We start from the raw sequence: 20,854 nt of genomic DNA on the forward strand, positions 1-20,854 counted from the left end.
GGATGCAAAAATCTCCATCAGAGCCCCAGTAATCTCCTACCTTGCTCCCCATAGTTAAATTTCATCAGGCCCTGGGGATGTGTGCACCTTAATGTGTCCATATCTCTGGAGCTTCCTCCTTCCTGATGTGCACATTCCACACAGCCAATGTACACCTCCATTGTGCCCTCCCAAGTGAATATGATGTGGAGGATTCATTCAGGACACCACACACTTCCCCTGGCTCCACACTAAGACTTCCCTTTTGGTCTGAGGGGACCTACTCTTTCCCTAGCTACCCTCTTCTAGATATGTTAGAAGCAAAAGGTTTTGAGGTGTTGATGAGTAAGAGTTGAAAACACAGGGCCTAGATAGAATACAGTCACAATTGTTTTTCCAGGGCAGAGGAATAGAAAACAACATTGGAAGAACTCAGTGGGTCAGATAGCATCTGTGGAGGCAAAAGGTGCAGGTTGAAGTTTCAAGCCGACTCTGCATGAGGACTGAGAGGGAAGGGGAATGATTGCCAGTGTAGAGGTACGAGGGGGTGGGTGGGATAGAGGCTGTCTGGCAATAGGTGGATCCAGATCTGAGGGGCAAGTTTTCCCCCACAGGGCAGCAAATGTCAGAAGCTGCTAGAGGAGGCAGATATAACTACAGGGTTCAAAAGGCATTTGGGTAGGAAAGGTAGAGACGGGGCTAATGCAGGTACATGGGACTAGTATAGACAGGCATCACTGTTGGCATGGATGATGTTTGATGAAAGGGTCTGTTTCTGTGCTGACCCTGAATGGGGAGGGAATGCTGAGCAGATGGAATGGGGGGGGGGGGGGGTGCAACGAAGGAAGGAAAATGTCTACAAAAGTAGAAGAAAACTAGGTAAACAGGTGAGTGTGTGAAGAAGAGTGGGGGGGTTAACCTGATTGGAAAATCCCATGTTCATACCATTGGGTTGTCAGCTTCACACTACATGCAAGCAACAGTCAGTGATGTTGACATAGCTGTTGGAGAAGGTCCCAGTACAGGGGAGAAACAATGTCACAGGTGATCAAGGACAAAACTGCTTTGGTGTGAGTTAAAGAGCAGTTTAGACGCCTTAACACCAGGTATATTTTATGTGGAGCATACAACTGCAAAATTACAGGGAGGTTGTTCCAAGAACAACCTACTGATAAAGTGAGATTCTGATTAGCCTAAAATAGACTGATAGGAGTAGAGGTCAAGGAAGGTTAATGTGTTTGAGGTGTACAATAAACTGGAGTGGGAGACCATTCTGCCCATAGTCAGTGCTGCCATTCAACTGCTGATCCACTGTTGGACTCGTACCTTCCCTGGTAGGGACATACAAGAACAGTGATGTTCTGGTATGACATTGGGCCACAGCTGGATCACTGTGTACAGTTCTGGTTGTCACACTATTGGGACAGATGTGACAGCACTGGAGGGTGCAGAGGCAATTCACCAAAATGTTGTCTGGACTGCACTGTTCTGGTTATGAGGAGAGTCCTTGGGGCAGAGACAGCTGCAGGAGTAGTGACTTGTGACAATCACAGATCAATTGTTGCCTTGCAGATGGGAGTGGGGGAAAGGGATGGGGGGGGGGGGGGTCAGGGAGAGTGGAAGCTTCTGCTTACCGGAGACTATCCAGCACATGCTGAACATTCACGCTGTGACTGTGGTGCCTTTCCAGTAATCCGCAGTAACTGGATCCCTTCGTGGCAAGCTGCAAACACACAACAACACGGCCAGGTCAAGGCAGTGCAGGCATGGGGCAAAGGCTGGCAGAACACTCAGCTCAAAGCACCAGGGCAAATGGAACCAGATTGGAACAATATCCTGGCAGGGAATGCTGGAATACCAAGTACTGATAAGAGGATTCAGGAAGACCAAGAGGAAACAAAAGTACAGCTACAAGGATCTATCCACCACTCCAAGGCAAGTGTGGCTCGGAGGCTCCTTTGTTTTGGTCCAAAATCTACCTTCCAAAGGACAACAGCCAAGCTGACAGCAGAGGCAAGGGGAGCATTGAGAGCCCAGAGGAATGCAAGAGACAGCCTTACAAGGGAGAAAGTTTCAGTTTTCAGGACATGTCCACCACCAGCATTTCTTGCCCCCAAAGAGGTGGGGGTGAACCACCTTCTAGACCCACTGCAGACCTTCTGGTGAAGATGCTCCCACAGTGCTGCTGGGGAGGGAGTTACAGGATTTACACCATGATGGAGGAGAACTGGCAAGTCAGTGTGCCTTGGAGGGGGACCTGTCGGGGGGGGGGGGTGGGGGGGGGGGTGTCCCCTGCACCTGCTGCCTTTGTTCTTGATGTAGAAGTCACAAGTTTGGGAGGTGCTATAGTAATCTGGTGAGTAACTGCAGTGTGTTGTAGATGGTACACTGCAGCCTCTGTGCACTGGCAGTGGAGGGAGGGAATGTTTAAGGTGGTCCTGGATAATCATGGGGTTACTGAGAGTTGGAGCTTCATCCAAGCAAGTAGAGCCTGTTCCATCACACACTTGTAGATGCTGGAAGTGCCTTGGTGTCATGTGATGAGTCACACCTGGATGTAGCTGCAGTGTGTGTGGCTGGTCCAGATAGGTTCTAGAAAATCTGACCCCAGGATGTTGATGGTGGGGGCTCAGTGATGGTAATGCCACTAAATGTCAAGAGTAGGTAACCCTAACCCAACACTGCCCATTTCTATCTCCTCCCCAGATCCACAAATGAGATGCATCAACCAGTCCAATCACTGGTAGGAAATAGGTCTGACAGGTGGATGTTTTGATCACAGATGGCCTGGTTTCTGCCTGCCTTCATCATACCTCAACCCCATATTGTCCCCTCTGGTCCATTCCCTTCCCACATACATCCAGAACACCTCGAATGCTCTCCACCATTTGAACAACTTCCATTTCCCTGGCCCCCCCACAGCCTCTTCACCATGGATGTCCAGTCCCTGTACTCCTCCTCCCCCACAACAGGAAGGACTTGAATCTCCACTTCTTTCTCAAACATAGAGGGGAACTGGTTGGATCTAACACTTCCTCTGCCTGGCAGAATTTGTGTTCACCCTGAACAATGTCTCTTGTGATTCTTCCCACTTTCTACAAATCAAAGGTGTAGCCATGGCCCATGTCTACACCTGCCTTTTCATTGGCTATGTGGAGCAGTCATTGTTCCAACCCCATTCTGGCACCACAACTCTGCTACATTGATGACTGCATTGGTGCTGCCTCTTGCACCCATGGAACTCATCAATTTCATCAACTTCAACTTCCACCCTGCCCTCAAATTTGCCAGGCAGCATCTGGAGACGAGCAAGCAGTCAACATTTCAGGTCAGGACCCTTTGGGACTGAAGATAGGAAAAGGGGAAGCCTAATGTATAGGGGGTAGAAGCAGAGCAGTGGCCTGCTGAGTTCCTCCAGCATCATTGCATTTTTCATCTAGATTCCTGCATCTGCAGTCCTTTATTTCTCTGTCCTCAAATTCACTTGGTCCATCTCCAACACCTCTCTCCCCTTTCCTGATCTGTCTCCATCTCAGGAGACAGACTAGCCACTGACATGTACTACAACCCACTGACTCCCACAGCTACCAGGTGAGAGAAACAGTATATGGTAAACAGCCCTTCCAGGTGAGGCAGAAGTTCACCTGCACCTCCTCCAATATCATCCACTGCATTTGGTGCTCTCAATGTGGTCCCCTCCACATCGGTGAGACTGGATGCAGACCACTTCACTGAGCACCTTTGCTCCACCTGCTGTGGTCATCCAGAGCTCCTGGTTACCAGCCTTGTTACTTCCCCTCCCCATTCCCACACTGACCTGTCTGTCCTCCGCCTCCTCCACTGCATTCTAGAGGAACAGCACGTACTCTGCCTGGGTAGTCTACAACCCAATGGTGTGAACGACATCTCTCCCCCCGCCCCCCCCCCCCCCCCCAAACCATCGTGTTCCACCCCCAGGTTGCCCCCGCCCATCACTGACCCAAAACCTCTGGTTTTGTCCCACCCTGTCTGCCTCCCCACACCCCAGGTCCCTCCGTTTCCCCCACCCTGGGTCCCTGTCCCGGGGCCTCACCCCTCTCTCCCCCCGGGCCTCACCCTCCCCTCCCCCAGGGGCCTCGCCCCCTCGCTGCCCCCCCCCCCCCGGGCCTCACCCTCCCCTCCCCCAGGGGCCTCGCCCCCTCGCTGCCCCCCCCCCCCCGGGCCTCACCCTCCCCTCCCCCAGGGGCCTCGCCCCCTCGCTGCCCCCCCCCCCCCCCCGGGCCTCACCCTCCCCTCCCCCAGGGGCCTCGCCCCCTCGCTGCCCCCCCCCCCCCCCCCCCGGGCCTCACCCGCTGCCGCAGCGCCGCCTCCCGCTCTCCGCCGCCCGCCGCGCCGCTCCGCTGCTGCTCGAACTCGAAGCGGGTGGTTTTGGCTACCACGACCACGCGTTGGGGCTGGAACGGGCCGGGGCCGGAGCTCCAGGCCCGGGGCCGCAGCCGGGACCATCCTCCGGCCGGGAGCGCGGCCGCCGGGCCCCCGCGGAGCAGAGCGAGCGCCATGGGCCGGGCCCAGCGTCCGCAACTGCGCAGGCGCCAACTCCCCACCCCGCATGCGCCCTGTAGCCTGCGCGCCGCTGCATGTCGGGAGCTGTAGTCCCGGGCCCCGCCCCCCGCCGCTCGGCCCCGCCGCTCGGCCCCGCCCCCGAACCCGCCGGGCCCCGCCCCCCGCCGCTCGGCCCCGCCCCCGAACCCGCCGGGCCCCGCCGCTCGGCCCCGCCCCCTCCGCCGCTCGGCCCCGCCCCCGAACCCGGCGGGCGCTCCTTCGGTTCCATCGTCTCACATTGTTTTTTATTCAGGTTTTATTAATTCACACGGTCCCGGGGGGGCGGGGCTCCAGCGGGGGCGGGGCTCCAGCTGGGGCGGGTCAGGGTGGGGGGGTGGGGCGGGTCAGGGTGGGGGGGGGGGGCAGCTCCAGCGGGGGCGGGTTGGGGGGGTGGATCCAGGGGGAATCCAGCGGGGTGAAAGATCCAACGAGGGAGAACCGGCAACGTTCCTGCTCCGGGACCCTTCGCCAGTGATGGAGAAAGGAGCCAGCTCTCAGTGGCGGGGGTGGGGTGGGGTTGGGGAGTGGTTTGGGGTGTGGGGGTATGTGTGTGGGGGGGGTTGGTGTGGGGTTGGGTGAGGTTGGGGCTGTGGGGGTGTGTGTGGGGGTTTGGGGGGTGGTTGTGTGTGTGGGGGGGGTTGGTGTGGGGGTGGGGGGATTGGTGTGGGGGGATTGGTGTGGGGGGGTTGGTGTGGGGGTGGGGGGATTGGTGTGGGGGTGGGGGGGTTGGTGTGGTGTGAGTTTGGAGGGTGGGGCGGGGTGGGGTGTATGTGTGGGGTGTGTCGGGGGTGGGGTTGTATGTGTGGGAGGGTGGGGGTGTGTGTGTGGGACGGTTGGGGCGTGGGGGTGTGTGTGGGGTTGGGGGGTGCGGTGAGGTTGGGAGGCTGGTTTGGGGTGTGCGGGGTGGGATGTTGGTGTGGGGTTGGTGGGGTGGGTGTGTGTGTTTGTGGGGGGATGTGTGTGGGCGGTGGGTGTGTGGGGTTGGTGGTTGGGTTGGTGGGGGGGTGGTGTGGGGTTGGGGTGTGGGTTTTTGGGTGTGGGGTTGGGGTGGGTGTGCGGGGTTGGTGTGTGTGTGTGGTGTTGGGTGGGATTAGGGGGGGTGGGGCGGGCATTTGGTTGTGGGGTGGTGTGGGTGTGGGGTTTGGATGTGGGGGGTTGGGGTGTGGGGGGGTAGGGGTGTGTGTGTGGGGGGGATGTGTGTTGGGGTGGAGGTGTGTGTGTGGGGTTGGGGTGGTGGGGTGGGTGTGTGGGGTGGGGGGTTGGTGTGAGGTTGGAGGGGTGGGTGAGGTTGGGGTGGTGTGGGGGGGTGGGGGTATGTGTGTGGGGGTGTTGGTGTGGGGTTGGGTGTGTGTGTGTGAAGTTGGGGGGGTGGGGGTGGGGTGGTTTGGGGGTTGGGGTGTGGGGGGGTAGGGGTGTGTGTGTGGGGGGGATGTGTGTTGGGGTGGAGGTGTGTGTGTGGGGTTGGGGTGGTGGGGTGGGTGTGTGGGGTGGGGGGTTGGTGTGAGGTTGGAGGGGTGGGTGAGGTTGGGGTGGTGTGGGGGGGTGGGGGTATGTGTGTGGGGGTGTTGGTGTGGGGTTGGGTGTGTGTGTGTGTGTGTGAAGTTGGGGGGGTGGGGGTGGGGTGGTTTGGGGGTTGGGGTGTGTGTTTGGGGGAATGGGGTGGTGTGGGAGTTGGGTGGTGTGTTGGGGGTGGTGGAGGGGAGGGGAGAGGCAGGCAGCATATCACCAGCACGGTGAGACCCCACTGTGGAACTGGGCACTGCCACAACCAGCCCCAACACCTCTCTGGGCATAGTGCAGCCTGCAGGAGTCGATACAGAATACTCCAATCTCAGCTAACTCGCCTCTCTGGTCTGCTTCAGAAGCCGCTCCTGCCTGGCATCATTTTAGCTCTGGCTTTCAGGTTAAAGTTCAGGTTTACTTGCAGGCTGCCCCCAGAACACTCTACGCAGAAGATGTACATTGAAACACAGTGAAATACATGAGACTAATAAAGCTACCTTACACTTTATTATTCCAGTCCAACCTGCTGCCCCACAGCTTCCCCATGTACAATGCACTGAGACAAAGAAGCTTAATATGCTGGTAACTGTCCCCATTAAACTATGTGGTCTCACCCAACCAGAAATATTCTCTCCCAACCATACTTGCTACTGAAAACTAACTCGTGGTTCTCTCTTTCCCAGTTCTGACAAAGGATGGAATTGTACAGCATTGAAACAGGCCCTTTAGCCCACCTCGTCCATGCTGACCATGATACCCGTCCAAATTAGTCCCATGTGCCCACATTAGATCCATATCCCTCTACTCCTTTCTTGTCCAAATGCCTTTTAATCATTTGCAGTTGTATCAGCCTCCAGCAGCTCGTTCAGATACCCACCACCCTCCGTGTGGGGAAAAGTGTAGTCCTCATCTCATTTAAATACTTCCTCTCTCACCTAAAACCTATGCCCTGCAGTTCTAGACTCCTCTTCCCTGGGGGAAAAGACTGCAACCATCTATTTTTCTCTGCCCCTCATAATTTTATAAATCTCTGTAAGGTCACCCCTCAGCCTCCTACATTCAGTGAGAACAATCCCAGACTGTCCAGTCTCTCCCTGTAATTACAGCCCTCCATTCCAGGCAACATCCTGGTGAGTGTCCTCTGCACTCCCTCTGTCACTACCACATCCTGTAGTGTGGCGACCAGAATGACACACAAGAAGTTAAATCTGGTCCTAGCAATGATTCCAGTTTTGAAATGTTAACCGTTTCTTTTTCCACAGATTCTGCCTGACCTGCTGAGTATTTCCAGCACTTTGTTTCTCTGTCTGAATTGAATCACATTGGCTGGAGACTGGCTTCTCTGGGGTCACAGGAGGAACTGAGATGATCGGTGTTTCCAGCCAAGTATAGTTCCGAATGTTTCAGCCTGTCTCCAGCACTCCAGAATACAGCCCCTCCTGGCAGTTGTTTAATTGTCCTCTCCCATTCCTGACAGGACTGCAGAGCGTGGATCTGATGCATTGGTTGTGAAGTTGCTTATTCTGCCTGTGAGGTGCAGCTCGCGTGTAGGCCTGTTGCAGCTTCACTCGGCTGCAGCTCCTCAGTATTTAAGATGCACCCTTCTCTGTGCGACACTAACCCCGGAGACACAAGTGAATCGAATGGGTTTTCACAATCTCGTGGTTGTGATCCTCTTTACAAAGAAGTTGTGTCTGAACTGAAGTTCCACAGCAGCCATGAACGCGGGCCTCTGGGTCACTGTACTACTTTGGTACAAGTTTATTCATCGTCCTGCCCTACCAGAAGGGTTTTTTTTACACTTGGAAAATTTTATTCTGGTTTGCAGAGGCAAAGTAAGGAAATTGGTGCAACCAAGAATGCTGATGACACAAGTGGTGCGTGCGCGTCCCACTGTTCCTGCCGTGTACCTGCTGCATGGGTCTCAGTCTGGGGTGGGGTCTGGGGGGTGTAGGAAAGTTGTAAGGGACTGAAAGGGGTGGAGAAGGATAAGGATCTGGGTGTACAGAGGGTGTAGTCACTGAAAGCAGCAACAGGCGGCCAGGATAAAACACACCAAGCACCTGGATTCATTGCTGCCGGAACAGAACTGAGCCGAGTGTTAACCTTGCACCAAACCCTGCACAGGCACATTCAACGGCTTTATCCCATGGCTGAACATAAACTCTTTCATGGCCCATGGACGTTAGTGAATACAATTCAACCAATAAAGAGTCAAGTGATCCAAAGATCAAAGGGTCAGGTTTAAGGTGAAGAGAGGCAGAGACACTTTGGTAGTTCCCAAACCTGCGCCTCTGGCAGGTGAATGCACAGTTGCCAATTGAGGAACTATAGGACTTGGGGATGATTTGGAACAGGTTGGGTCTCCATATTTTTAAAAAGGATGTGGCGGTACTAGAGAAACTACAGACAATTTGCCAAAAACCACAGAACCAAAGAGTTCCACATTATGGAACCACTGAATAATCTGGGTTCTTCTCTCCACCCAGCATGTTGGGGCCATCTGATTCTGAAAGGTTTGAAAGGAGAGAGGAGGCTGAGATGTTTCCAGCTCTGGGCAAGACCAACTTTGGAGAAGACTGGTCTGATGGTCACTAATAAACCCAGTGGAGAATGGAGATGGTGGAGAGGGGAGTGTTCTGGCAGAGCACTTGGTCAGGGTGAACATCAGCAGCTGTTGGGGGGTCTGGAATCACACAGAGTGTTGAAGGGGGTGATGTTACCAGCTCAGGCAGGACCAGGACCAATCCCAGCAAAATAGAGGGTCAGAGAAAACTGGAGAAGAATTGCAGGCTCTTTATTGATAGGACTTTACACTGACATTCAGGGAAATTCACAAACATTCATTTTGTGTGAGTGGAGCAGGGTCAGAGAATAATACCCATGGCAGAGGGGGTAGGGGAGCTGCCACTCCCACTTTCACGTCCCATCCATGGGTGTCCCACAGACAACCCCATCTTTACCCACCTGTGGGTGTCTCTCCAGTGAAGCATGTTAGGAAAATCTATTAGTTGTGACAGGTGCTGGGGACTTTCCTTTGACCCAGCCCCTTCCTCTTCCTCCACTGTCCAACTCTCCCTGACAGAGTGAAGGAAGCCCGTAAGGTCCCAACGCCACAAGTCAGGGCTGAACAGTGGTCAGGGGTTGGGTAAGGCAATGTCCCACTTCTGTCTCCCGTATACCCCGTGTGTGTCCCAGTGTCAGACCCTGTACACCCCGTGTGTGTTCCAGTGTTGGACCCTGTATATCCCTGCAAAGCCTGTAACCAATGATGTGTCACAGGGACCTTATTATTTGTTTTAGATATGAATATGGGAGCTATGAATAATAAGTTGGCCGATGATATAAATCTGGTGGTGTTGATAGGGAGGATGGTATAGGCCCGTTAGTAAAACAAACAGAGCGATGGCAGATGTAATTTAATGCTGGTGAGTGCAAAGTGATGCACTTTAGGTGGGCTGATGGTCGGAGATGCACAGGGAGTGGTAGGGCTCTACGGAGGGTGCAGAAGAGATTCACCAGGATGTGCCTGGGATGGAGCATTTCAGTTACAAGGAGAGACCAGAGAGGCTGGGTCTGTTCTCCCAGGAGCAGCAGAAGCTTAGGGAGATCTGACAGACAAATATCTGAGGAATATTGGCAGGGCAATAGCCACCCCCCTACACCCCGGGCATCAGTGACAAGAGGGCAAGGGGGGGGCTGTGAGGGAGGAAGGGAGGGAGAGGTGGAGGGGACCTGTGGAGGAGGCCTGTGGAGGAGGGAGAGGTGGAGGGGACCTGTGGCAGAAAGTACCAGTAATGAGATGGAGCATGACAAGGTGGGGTGGACTGAGGCAGAGGCTGCACTCTAACACTGACCATCACTGGTGGGGACATCTACTGAAGGAACACTCTGTGAGGGGTGACCAGGGTGAACTGTGACTGATCAGAGCAGATCCTCACTGTCCTGGTTGGTGATGTCTTGTTCCTGGGCACAGCCAGTGCCTGCGTTGGAAATGTGCCCGTCTGTCTCCAGGTAAACCTGTGCCAGCCAGTAACAGAAGCTGTATTGATCCTGGGAGGGAAGGAAGAATAGGTCAACCGCAGTGAGTGGGGCTACGGCCGGGGCAGTGTAACCCACTCCCCTCTTCCTTTCCCTCTCCCACCAGTCCACCCAGGTCTCCATCCCTCTGATTACCTGCCCCATCCTCCCTCCCACTGCGCCACCCCCCCCCCACTAGTTCCCTCTCACCACACCCCCTCCGGTTCCGCCTCTCACCTCCAGCCTGTCTCTCCCCTTCCCTCTCCCCTCCTCCACCTGTTCAATCTGCCCATCATCACTCCTCATCTGGTTCAGCTTCCAACCCCTATCTCACCGCTCCCCTCTATACACCAGCCACCTCCTCTCTCCACTCAGTCCTGATGCAGGGTTTTGACCTGAAGCAGGGACCATCCCTTTCCTCCCAACCCACTGAGTTCCTCCAGCAGTTTCTTGTTGTTCCAGATTCCAACACCTGCAGCCTGCTGTGTCCACAACACGATGGGATGGGCAATCCAGCAGTTTCCAACACGGACGAGGGACACTGCAGCCTGCTGCCCCCGTCAATGGATCCCGGCTGATTCCATCTTGGCCTCAGCTCCCTTTCCCTTTTTCCCAAAACCTTAGCTCTCCCACAGGCTCCCTATCTCCACCTTGAATTGTTCAATGATTCGCTGCCTCACCCACAGTTCTACATTCCCCATGAGGGGAACTCTCAGCATTGACACTGTCGAGGTTTGTGCTTCAATAATATCACCTTTCCTTCTCCTAATCTCCCAACGATGGCATGCATTTAAAGTGAGAGGGGGAAAGATTTTTTACACTGAGAGCGGTGGGTGCCTGGAATGTGCTGCCAGGGGTAGTGGTGGAGGCAGATACTATAGTGGCATTGAAGAGGCTTTTAGGTAGGCAGATGAACATGCAGGGGATGGAGGGACATGGATCATGTGCAGGATGAAGAGATTTAGTTTAATTCGGTGTCGTGTTCGGTGCAAACATCATGGGCCGGGGCCTGTTCCTGTGCTGTACTGTTCTATAACCATCAATTTCTCTCGGTTTAAACTCCACGTGTATCTTCAAAGACTCTGCTCCTCTGCCTCTGTCTCCAACTACCCCACCTGCCTCCATCTGCCCATCGCCCTTCATCCCTAGAGTCATTGCCATGCCAAACAGGGAGCCTGCCTGAACCAGTCCCATTTGCCCGGGTTTGGCCCACATCCCTCTAACCCCTTCCTATCCGTGGACCTGTCCAAATGTCTTTTAAATGTTGTTAACCTCAGTCCAGCAATCACCTTGGGCTCCTGTCTCATCCCTCCCCTCCCCCTCCCCCTCCCCCTCTTTACACTGATCACCTGCCCTCTCCTTTCTCAGTCCTGATGCAGGGATTTGACCCGAAGTGTCAACAATCCCTCTCCCTCCACAGACGCTGCTCGACCCACTGAGTTCCTCCAGCACTTCAGTTTTGGTTTTGGCAGACACTCTGCTTTCCCATTCCTTGCTGGGCCCGTGTACCACCCAGGTCCCTCTGCTCGACACCTTTCTGTAACCTCTCTCCAAACAAACTCTTCTGAATCTCTGAAAATCAACCTGCAGACGCTGGAGATCTGAGACCAAAACGGAGAGTTTCTCTGGTGCTGCACCCCATTTCCCAGATTCTAATGCATCGACGAAGGAGCTGCCCACTTGCCTCACCCCTCCCTCACCGTGAGAAGGCCCAGTTAGAGCAGCCTGTGCTATATTGTCAGACGCTGCGCCCCACCACATGTTCACCTACCAGTGTGCCGATGGCCTGTGGTCGGCTGCTGCGGGTGGTTTTCACAGCATGGAAGATGTCCACCAGCTGGTACTGCCGGATGTGCTGACACACGTTGCTGGCGGTGCAGTAGAGGCCACAGCGGCTAGCTCCATCCCTACGCCAAGAGAGGCTCCCATTACCAGTGAACACAGACAGCAGCCCGCTGCAACCCACCTCCAGTCTGTGTGTGTGTGTGTGTGTGTGTGTGTGTGTGTGTGTGTGTGTCGATTACGCCGGTGTACGCAGTTGAGAACAGGGTTGGGGTCAACGGCAGGGTTTGGGGTCAGGGGTCAGAGCTGGGTTGGGGCGAGGGCCGTCAGGGGGCAGGGCCTCCCTGAACTCACCAGCAGGTGACGAGAACCGGTGACTGCTCCCCCTGTTTCTGCCACATTTGCACTCGCTGGTCAATGCTAATGATTGGCTGTGGGGATTGTGGGACAGGCTCTCCCATCGGCCAGCTGTCCAGCTGGAGAACTTTGACCTCGCGCTCTAATTTCTGGAACACAACACCAGTCAGTTGGCCATCAGCCCCTCTGCTGCCCCCGACCCCTGTCCCATCACCGTTTGTAACCTCCCCCACCCGACCGTAAACTCCTGATGCACGGCTCCTGAGTACCCGGGTCTGTGTCCGCAGGCTGGGTCCCCACACCTCACTCCCCTCCCCCACCAGCGCCTCATTCCCTCCGCCCCCACCAGCAACCAGCAGCCCCCTCCCCTCTCCCTCCCCCCCACCACCACCTCCCTCTCCCCTCCCTCACCACCTCCCCTCCCCCTCCCTCACAAGCACCTCCCCCTCCCCCTCCCTCACAAGCACCTCCCCTCCCTCTCCCCTCCCTCTCCACCAACTCCCCTCACCCCCCATGGTGTGGCCTTACCTGGCCATGTTTGCGGAGAACCAGGTGTCTCTCGGTGATGTCCGTGAGGATGGTGTATGACTGCATCTCCACGAGGAAGGGGCCATAGCTTGCAACACCTTCCTCCGGCCAGAAGGCCACGTACGTCTGGCAGGGCAGAGGTACAGCAGCCGTCAGTCGGGGTGGGAGCAGCCAGAGAGCCAGACCCGGCAGGCATCTGTGGCTGGGCCCAGGGTCCAGCTCGGGTGTCGAGGGTCATGGGACGAGGGTCAGGGGTCCAGGGTTTGGTTGGGGGAGGAGGAACAAGGGGTTGGGGGGGATAAGGGTATGGGGAAGGGTATGGGGCGGGGTATGGCGAGGGGCAGGGAATGGGAGGGGAGACCGGACAGGGGTATAGGGAGTGGGTGGGGTATGGGGAGGGGCAGGTGTATGGGGAGGGGAGGGGTGTTTGGGGGGGTGATGGTGGGAGAAGGGGAAGCACACAGCTCACCTGGTCGAGGTCCGTCAAACGACTCAGGTTGACCACGCAGGTGCAGTTCTGGTCGTACACCAGTGCCCAGAAGTCAGCCAGCGTCTGCATCAGTGGCAGCTGGGTCAGGATGAAGCGGTCCCTCAGACCGTGGCGCTGTGGGGGGGTGGTGGTGGGGAAAAGAACAGCTCAGGGTGCCTGCAGTTCCAAACCCCAAACACCGCCCCCACCCTACCCACTGCCCCGCACCCACTGCTCCCCACCCCCACTCACCACCCCACACCCACCGCTCCCCACCCCCACCCACCGAAGCACCACCATGCCCCCTCCCTCCACCCACACCCTCTCCCTCTGCCTGCTCGCGCTTATGACCCTACCCCTCACAGCCGCCCAGTGACAAGTCTGTGCCCACTCCCTCACACTCAGCAGCACACACACAGGGAGCGACAATCACACTCACTTGCTCACACCCACTCACACTCAAAACACCCAAACACGTGCACTTACTCACACACTCACAGTATATGCTGACACCTTTACACAGGCGCACACACCCACCGGATCGCAGTCACACCCACTCACGGGACAACTTACAGCCATACATCTCAAGACCCAAAGCGGCCACCCTCACCATGGTTAGAGGAGATTGCTGTGATGGGGAGGGGTGTAGGGAAGGCGGGGGTCATAGAGATGGGGATGTGTGGGGTTACAGGGAGGGGTGGGGGGGTTACAGAGTTGGGGAGGGGTGTTGGGGGTTATAGAGATGGGAGGGATGTGGGGGTGTTACAGAGATGGGAGGGGTGTGGGGGGGTTACAGAGACGGGGAGGGGTGTGGGGGTGTTACAGAGGTATGGAGGGTTACAGGAGGGAGGGGTTGGGTTGTGAGGGGTATAATGAGGGAGGGGCTGTATGTGGACTGGATAAGGGGGGTTTCTGCTCTTACCTCTGTGAAGACTGCATTGATGTAGCCTGCACTGCCATCCAGGTTCTTCACTGAGAGCAGGCTGGGCCGGACATGCTCCGCTGTGGGAGGGAACAGCAGCATGAGACAGGAGGCATTGAGGGTGGGGGTCCAGTAGGGAGACCCCATCTCAGGGCATCGAGCTGTGGGCAGGCAATGGCAGAGGGGTTGGAGGGGGCAGTCCCATTGGGGTCAGGAGTCCCAAATCAGGCCCTGCTGAAGGGAGAGTAGGGGATGGGAAGGGCACAGAGACAAGATGGGTGGAGTTTTTCATTGACTGTGTCGATGATGTGGTTTCCAAGGACTTCAGTCAGGCCTTTGACAAGGTCCCATGGGAGACTGATCCACAGGTTAAACTCCTTGGGATCCACAGCAAGTTGGCAAACTGGATGCAGAGTGATGGGAAGCAGAGGGTGATGGTCAGGGTTGATATTTTTGTGACTGGAAGTCTGTGAATAAAGGAGGTAGGACTAATACGTTCATAGACGTCTTGAAAGTTGGCAGTGTTGATAATGAAGAGAGAAATCTTAGGCTACAGCACTTCATTAATGAACTGGTCAGGTGGACAGATAGAGTTTAATCCTGCCAAATGTAAAGTGTTGCACGGTGAATGGTCAGACCATTGGGCAGGAGGTACAGAAGCCTGAAGTCCCACACCACCGGGTTCAGGAACAGCTATTTCCCTTCAACCATACGGTTCTTGAACCGACCTGCACAACCTTGATCACTACAGATTAACAACACTGTGATCACATAATCACTTTGCACTAAAATGGACTGTTTTGTTCTAACTGTGTCTTTCTTGTAACAGTTGTGTATAATTCATGTTTAATTTATGTTTGATTCATGTTTTTCTTGTGAATGCTGCTTATCTAATGCTACGTGCCTGTGAAGCTGCTGCATGTACGTTTTTCACTGCACCCATGCACACACGGACGTGCATGGGACAATAAACTCGACTCTGACTTTGACTTTGAATGGAGGGACCTCAGTGTCCACGACCAAGTGTCCCTGTAGGTGGCAGCACTGGTAGGGTCGTGCAGGAGACATACAGGGTGCTTGTCTTCATTAGTTGGGGCATAAAATATAAGAGCAGGGATGTCACGTTACAACTTCATAAAACATTGGTTGGGTCACAGCTGGAGAACTGGGTGCAGTTCTGGTCACCACACTGTAGGAAAGATGTGACTGCACTGGAGGGGGTGCTGAGGACATTCACCAGGACATTGCCTGGGATGGAGTGTCTCAGTTATGAGGAGAGGCTGGGTTTTACTTGGAGTGGAGAGGCTGAGGGTGACTTAACCAAGGTGCACATAAATATGAAGGGCCTTGGTAGAGTCAACAGTGCAAATCACTTACCCATTGCAGAGGTGTCTGTAGTCAGAGGGCATAGGTTTAGGGTAAAGGGTAGGGAGAGCTAATGAATATCCAAGAAAGAATCTTTTCACCCAGCGAGATTCTGGAACACACTGCCTGAGTATCTGGACGAGCCCTCTGGTTTTAAACACCTCTGATATGGGAGTCAGAGTGGGAGGGAATGAAAAGGCAGGAGGGGGTTTGAGGGAAGGATGGGAGAGGAATGGAGGGTGAATTTTCTCATTATCCTATCTGTTCCCTCAATATTTGTATAGCTCAGTCAGGTAAACCTCAGCCTTCTCTGCTGCAACCACCTCTACCTTGTCTGAGTCTCCACAGCGCTCTGGGTAGATAATTCCAAAGGTCACCACCCTCTCAGTGAAGACAGTTCTCATCTCAGCACAAAGTGTCCTACAGAGGGGAAAGGGAGTGACAAGGAGGGAGGGGAGTGAGGTGGAGGGAGGGAAGGGGAGGGAGTGGAGTGAGGTGGAGGGAGGGGACTGAGGGGGAGGGAGGGAAGGGGAGGGAGGGGATTGAGGTGGAGGGAGGGGACTGAGGGGGAGGGAGGGAAGGGGAGGGAGGGGAGTGAGGGGGAGGGAGGGGACTGAGTGGAGGGAGAGGAGTGAGGGGAGGGGAGGGAGGTGAGGGGGAGGGAGGGGAGGGGAGGGAGGGGAGTGAGGGGGAGGGAGGGGACTGAGGGGAGGGAGAGGAGTGAGGGGAGGGGAGGGAGGGGACTGAGTGGAGGGAGTGGGGGAGGGAGGGGAGGGAGGGGAGTGAGGGGAGGGGAGTGAGGGGGAAGGAAGGGAGTGGGGGAGGGAGAGGACTGAGGAGGAGGGAGGGAGGGGAGTGAAGGGGAGGGAGGGGAGTGAGTCCGGTGGTTCTGAGGCTGATCTGTTACCTGGCAAGATTTGGGAGCACCTGTTCTTCGCGATGTTACATAACCGCAGGGCCTCTGTGTGTCGATGCGATTTGAAGAGCTGAGAGTAGGTTTGCAGTGTCTGTGGGGAACAGAGAGGGTGAGTGAGGTGGGGGTCGCTCAGGCAGCCGGGATCAATGCTCCGATAGCCAGGGGTCTGCGTTACCTCTCAGCTGCACCATGCACCACCTCCCTGCTGGTGTAAAACTGTCCCAGTCGGAGTCCTGCCCCAAACCTGACCCTCCACCCCTTCCCCCTCCTCCCACTCTACCCCTCCCCTCCCCTCCCCTCCACCTCTTCCCCCTCCTCCCGCTTCCCTGCCCCCTCCTCCCTTTGTCCTCTCCTCAACCCACAACCCCTTCCCCTCCCGGGATTGCGGTGATGTGTCAGGAGAGGAGCAGCAGGCAGGGGGAGGCAGGATCACAGGCAGCAGGTGAGAGACTTGTCCCACCCGTCCGTGGGCCCCTGAAGGTGGCAGCGCAGATAAACAGGAGAAACTGTAAAGCTCAGCAGCGCGGTATCGCTCTGTACCAGGGAAATGGGGGCTGCCAGAGTCATACAGCACTTCGGCCCAACCCGTCCGTGCTGACCAAGGTGCCAACCTCAGCCAGTCCCATTTGCTTGGTTTTGGCCCATATCCCTCTAAACCTTTCCATTCATGTACCTGTCTGTGTCTTTTAAATGTTGTAACTGTACCCACCTCTAAAGCTTCCTCTGGCAGCTCGTTCCGTGTACCCACCACCCTCAGATCCTTTTTAATCTTTCCCCTCTCACCTTAAACCACTGCCCTCTGGGATTAGACTCCCCTGCTCTGGGAAAAAGACAGTGACCATCCAGCCTACCTCTGCCCCTCATGGTTTAATACACCTCTATAAGGTCACACACAAGGCTGTGAGTAAAACTGAGGCCAGGGGAATGACAGAGTTGGTAGCAGCAGGGACAGGACACTTGGCTCCAAGGCAGAAGGTAAAGAGTGGGTCAAATGTTTTTCAGACTGGAGCAGGAACTGTGTTCCCCAGGGCAGAGAGCTGGATGGCTGCTAGCTTTGATACAACACAGACATGGACATGGGTGTGAAGGGTGAGATCTTCAAATCTGTGGTCGGCACGGTTTGGGAGTGTAACAGTGACGAGCAGAGTCAGAGACCACAGGAGGACAGTGGTCGGCGAGCAGAGTGGGTGGCCAGCTGGTGGGTGGAGTTTAACACAGAGAATTGGCAGAAAGAATGAGGAAGGGCAGTAAGACAAAAACGACAGAGCAAGGAGGGACACAGCAGCACCAGCCAGCGTGGGGAGATCTGTAGCCCATACAAGCCAAGCCCCACCATCAACCTCAAGCCAAAGCAGCCTTGCATGAGTGCAGCTCAAGCACAGAGCAGCACGTGCTGTGTGATCGGCCTGCTCCAGTCCTGCACCTCAAACTCCCTCTTGCAGCTGCTACTCGGACGTCCTGTCTGCCCCTCTATCAGGCTGCTCAGACATTCTCGGAACTGCACCACTGGAATCGCCGTGTCCCCAAACAGCTGTGCCTCCAGAAGCACCAAATAGATAAATCGGTACTGCTCCTGCAGAGAGAGAGAGAGAGAGAGAGAGAGAGCAGGTTAGACCCGGTACAGGGAAAGAGAGAGCCGTGTCCTTGCCCATTCACTTAACCTGTCTATGTACTCCTGAAACCCCAATGCATCCTCCTCAAAGCCCACACAACACCCTGCCTTGTATCATCAGAAAAGCCTGTGAGAATTCAGGAATCAATCTGGCGAATCTTTGCAAGAATATTCTTCCTTAAGGAGACCAGACCTGTAGACTGTGTCCCAGTGTAGTTTTCCTAAGGCTCCGTATAATTGGAGCAAGATGTTCCTGGTGCTCCAATCCTTCTGCAGGAAAGGCCAACATATTACAAAATGTTACAATGAGCCCCAACACAAACTTGGAGAACAGAACCTAATATTTCATCTGAGCACGTTGCATCCTGCAGGAATCGGTATCCCATTCTCCAACTTCAGGTAACTCACTCTTTCTGTCCGGCTGCATCAGAAGTGGCCCCTTGTGTGTGGAATCATAACAGCTCAGCTTTTGTTACTCTATGAGTACAGCCATATTCATTGCACAGAGACAGAGGCAGAGACATGTGCTGCTAACTGTCCGCATTCTCACCCTATCAGAGATTACTCTACACATCCCCACCCGGTGAAAACTAACTTGTTTCTCTCTTTTCTTGTTCTGGCAAAGGGTCCCAAAGCTGAAATATTATCTGTTTCTTCTTCCACAGATGCTGCCTGACCCACTGAGAGGTTTCAGCATTTTCCGTTTTTGTTTCCAATTTCCAGCATCTGCAATGCTTTGATTTTCCTAACATACTGCCTGCATTCCTGAGTGCCTGCTGAACCTGCCTGTTAACTTTCAGTGGTTTGTGAACAAGGATACCCCAGTCCCTCTGAATATCAACAACTTCCAATCTATCACCATTTACAAAATATCCAGGGGCAGGCACGGTAGTGTAGCGGTTAGCGTAACGCTATTGCAGCGCAGCGACCCGGGTTCAATTCCCGCTGCTGTCTGTAAGGAGTTTGTACGTTCTCCCCGTGACTGCGTGGGTTTCCTCCGGGTGCTCCGGTTTCCTCCCACATTCCAAAGGCGTACGGGTTAGGAAGTTGTGGGCATCCTATGTTGGTGCCAGAAGTGTGGCGACACTTGCGGGCTGCCCCCAGAACACTCTACGCAAAAGATGCATTTCACTGTGTGTTTTGATGTACACGTGACTAATAAAGAAATCTCATATCCAGACTTTCTACTTTACCAACAAAGTTCATAACCTTACATAAACATAAATGTCCTCAGTCAGTCACTCGATCTGTCAATACTGTGCACTCTAAATCTGTTTAACAACCTTTGATAAACTGGACGAAAGTGAAGATGGGCTGATTAGTAAGCTTGTGAATGACAAACAAATGTCAGAGTGATGGACAGTGTAGGAGGTCGTCAGAGGATACAGATCGGTTGCAGATATGATAGGACAAATGGCAGATGGTTTAATCTGGGTGAGTGTGAGGTGTTGCACTTTGGGAGGTCAACTGTCAGGGGAAAGTACACAGTAAATGACAGGACCCTTAACAGAGGGATCTTGAGGTCCAAGTCCACAGCTCCCTGAAAGTGGCCGCACAGGTAGATAGAGTGGTGAAGAAGCATATGGCACGCTTGGTCAGGGCATTGAAAGTCAGGAAGTCATGTGGCAGCTGTATAAGACTTTGGTCTGGCGACATTTGCAGTATTGACCGCAGTTCTGGTCACCACATTACAGGAAGAATGTGGAGGCTTTGGAGGGGGTGCAGAAGAGGTTCACCAGCATGTTGTCCGGATTGCAGAGTATTAGCGACAAGGAAAGGTAGAAGAAACTTACAGTAGATTGTTTTACCTGGAGCGTCAGAGGCTGAGGGGGTGACCTGACAGAGGTATATAAAATTATGAGAAACATAGAGAGGGTAGATAGCATCTTTTCCCCAGGGTGGAAATGTCAAATACTAGAGGGCATAGCTTTAAGGAGAGAGGAGGGCAAGTTCAAAGGAGATTTGCAAGGCAAGTTTTTTACTCAGAGAGTGGTGGGTGCCTGGAATGCACTGCCAGGGGTGGTGGTGGGAACAGATACGATAGGAGGCACATCGACAGACACATGAACAGGCAGGGGATGGAGGGATGTGGACCATGTGTAGGCAAATGGGATAGATTTAAATTGGCACAATGGTCAGCACAGATATTGTGGGCTGAAGGGCCTGTTATTGTGCTGTACTGTTCTATGTTCTATGAGAGATGAAAGCAGGGGTGTGGGTAATAGATGAGACACAGTCAGTGGCTTATTGTAGATGGGAACCCACGGTTCAGGAGGAAGGAAGACATCTTAGAGGCACATTTGTGGAATGTCTCACTATCAGAGCAAACATGATAGAGACAGAGGAACTGAGAGAATGGAATGGAGTCCTTAAGGGAGGCAGGATGGGGTATAGTGAAATGAGGCAGCTTCCTTTCCCCAGTACTGATGTCAGTGCCTACTTCCACCTTGAGGGAGTGGGAGAGAGGAAGGGCACGGGTTATTGGCAGGGTATTGGTTGCAGGCTGGTGACTGTGGTGACCTCCCACCTGGGTCTGCACCATGCCCGGCCGTTTGCACCGCATCCGATCCACACACTGGAATACGTCCACCTTGCTTTCCTCCTCTGCCATCTTCAGCAGGTAGTCGATGGCAATGAAAGTTCCTGTACGACCCACACCAGCACTGCCAGCAGATCAGAGACCAGCATTACACCCACAACCCATCCTCAGGATCTCAGAGTTCAGCCCCCACCCTCCAGGAGACCCTCCCATGGAAAAACCACCCTCACTAGGAACACCTGGTGAAATCCCACCCACCGGGAAACCCCACCCATGGAAAA

At 54.6% G+C, this 20,854-nt stretch overlaps 2 protein-coding genes across 5 annotated transcripts in view; both read right to left on the reverse strand.

The window, feature by feature from the left end:
• Positions 1-4,546, reverse strand: part of nadk2 (NAD kinase 2, mitochondrial) — a 47,484-nt gene extending 42,938 nt beyond the window's left edge. For both annotated transcript variants that reach the window (XM_052019509.1, XM_052019508.1), the window contains exons 1-2: positions 4,308-4,546; positions 1,614-1,702 (exon numbers count right to left, since the gene is read on the reverse strand). In XM_052019509.1, the coding sequence (XP_051875469.1) occupies positions 1,614-1,702; positions 4,308-4,517 (299 nt within the window). In that variant the 5' untranslated portion in view covers positions 4,518-4,546. The remainder of the gene's footprint in view (positions 1-1,613; positions 1,703-4,307) is intronic.
• A 4,329-nt stretch (positions 4,547-8,875) lies between these two features.
• Positions 8,876-20,854, reverse strand: part of LOC127572454 (receptor-type tyrosine-protein phosphatase alpha-like) — a 108,528-nt gene continuing 96,549 nt past the window's right edge. For all 3 annotated transcript variants that reach the window (XM_052019734.1, XM_052019733.1, XM_052019735.1), the window contains 9 exons: positions 20,562-20,697; positions 17,846-17,995; positions 16,414-16,513; positions 14,142-14,221; positions 13,220-13,354; positions 12,751-12,876; positions 12,220-12,371; positions 11,855-11,990; positions 8,876-10,116 (listed from right to left, as the gene is read on the reverse strand). In XM_052019734.1, coding sequence (XP_051875694.1) covers positions 9,988-10,116; positions 11,855-11,990; positions 12,220-12,371; positions 12,751-12,876; positions 13,220-13,354; positions 14,142-14,221; positions 16,414-16,513; positions 17,846-17,995; positions 20,562-20,697 — 1,144 coding nt within the window. In that variant the 3' untranslated portion in view covers positions 8,876-9,987. The remainder of the gene's footprint in view (positions 10,117-11,854; positions 11,991-12,219; positions 12,372-12,750; positions 12,877-13,219; positions 13,355-14,141; positions 14,222-16,413; positions 16,514-17,845; positions 17,996-20,561; positions 20,698-20,854) is intronic.

Source organism: Pristis pectinata, chromosome 7 (assembly GCF_009764475.1).
Source record: "Pristis pectinata isolate sPriPec2 chromosome 7, sPriPec2.1.pri, whole genome shotgun sequence".
NCBI lineage: Eukaryota > Metazoa > Chordata > Chondrichthyes > Rhinopristiformes > Pristidae > Pristis > Pristis pectinata.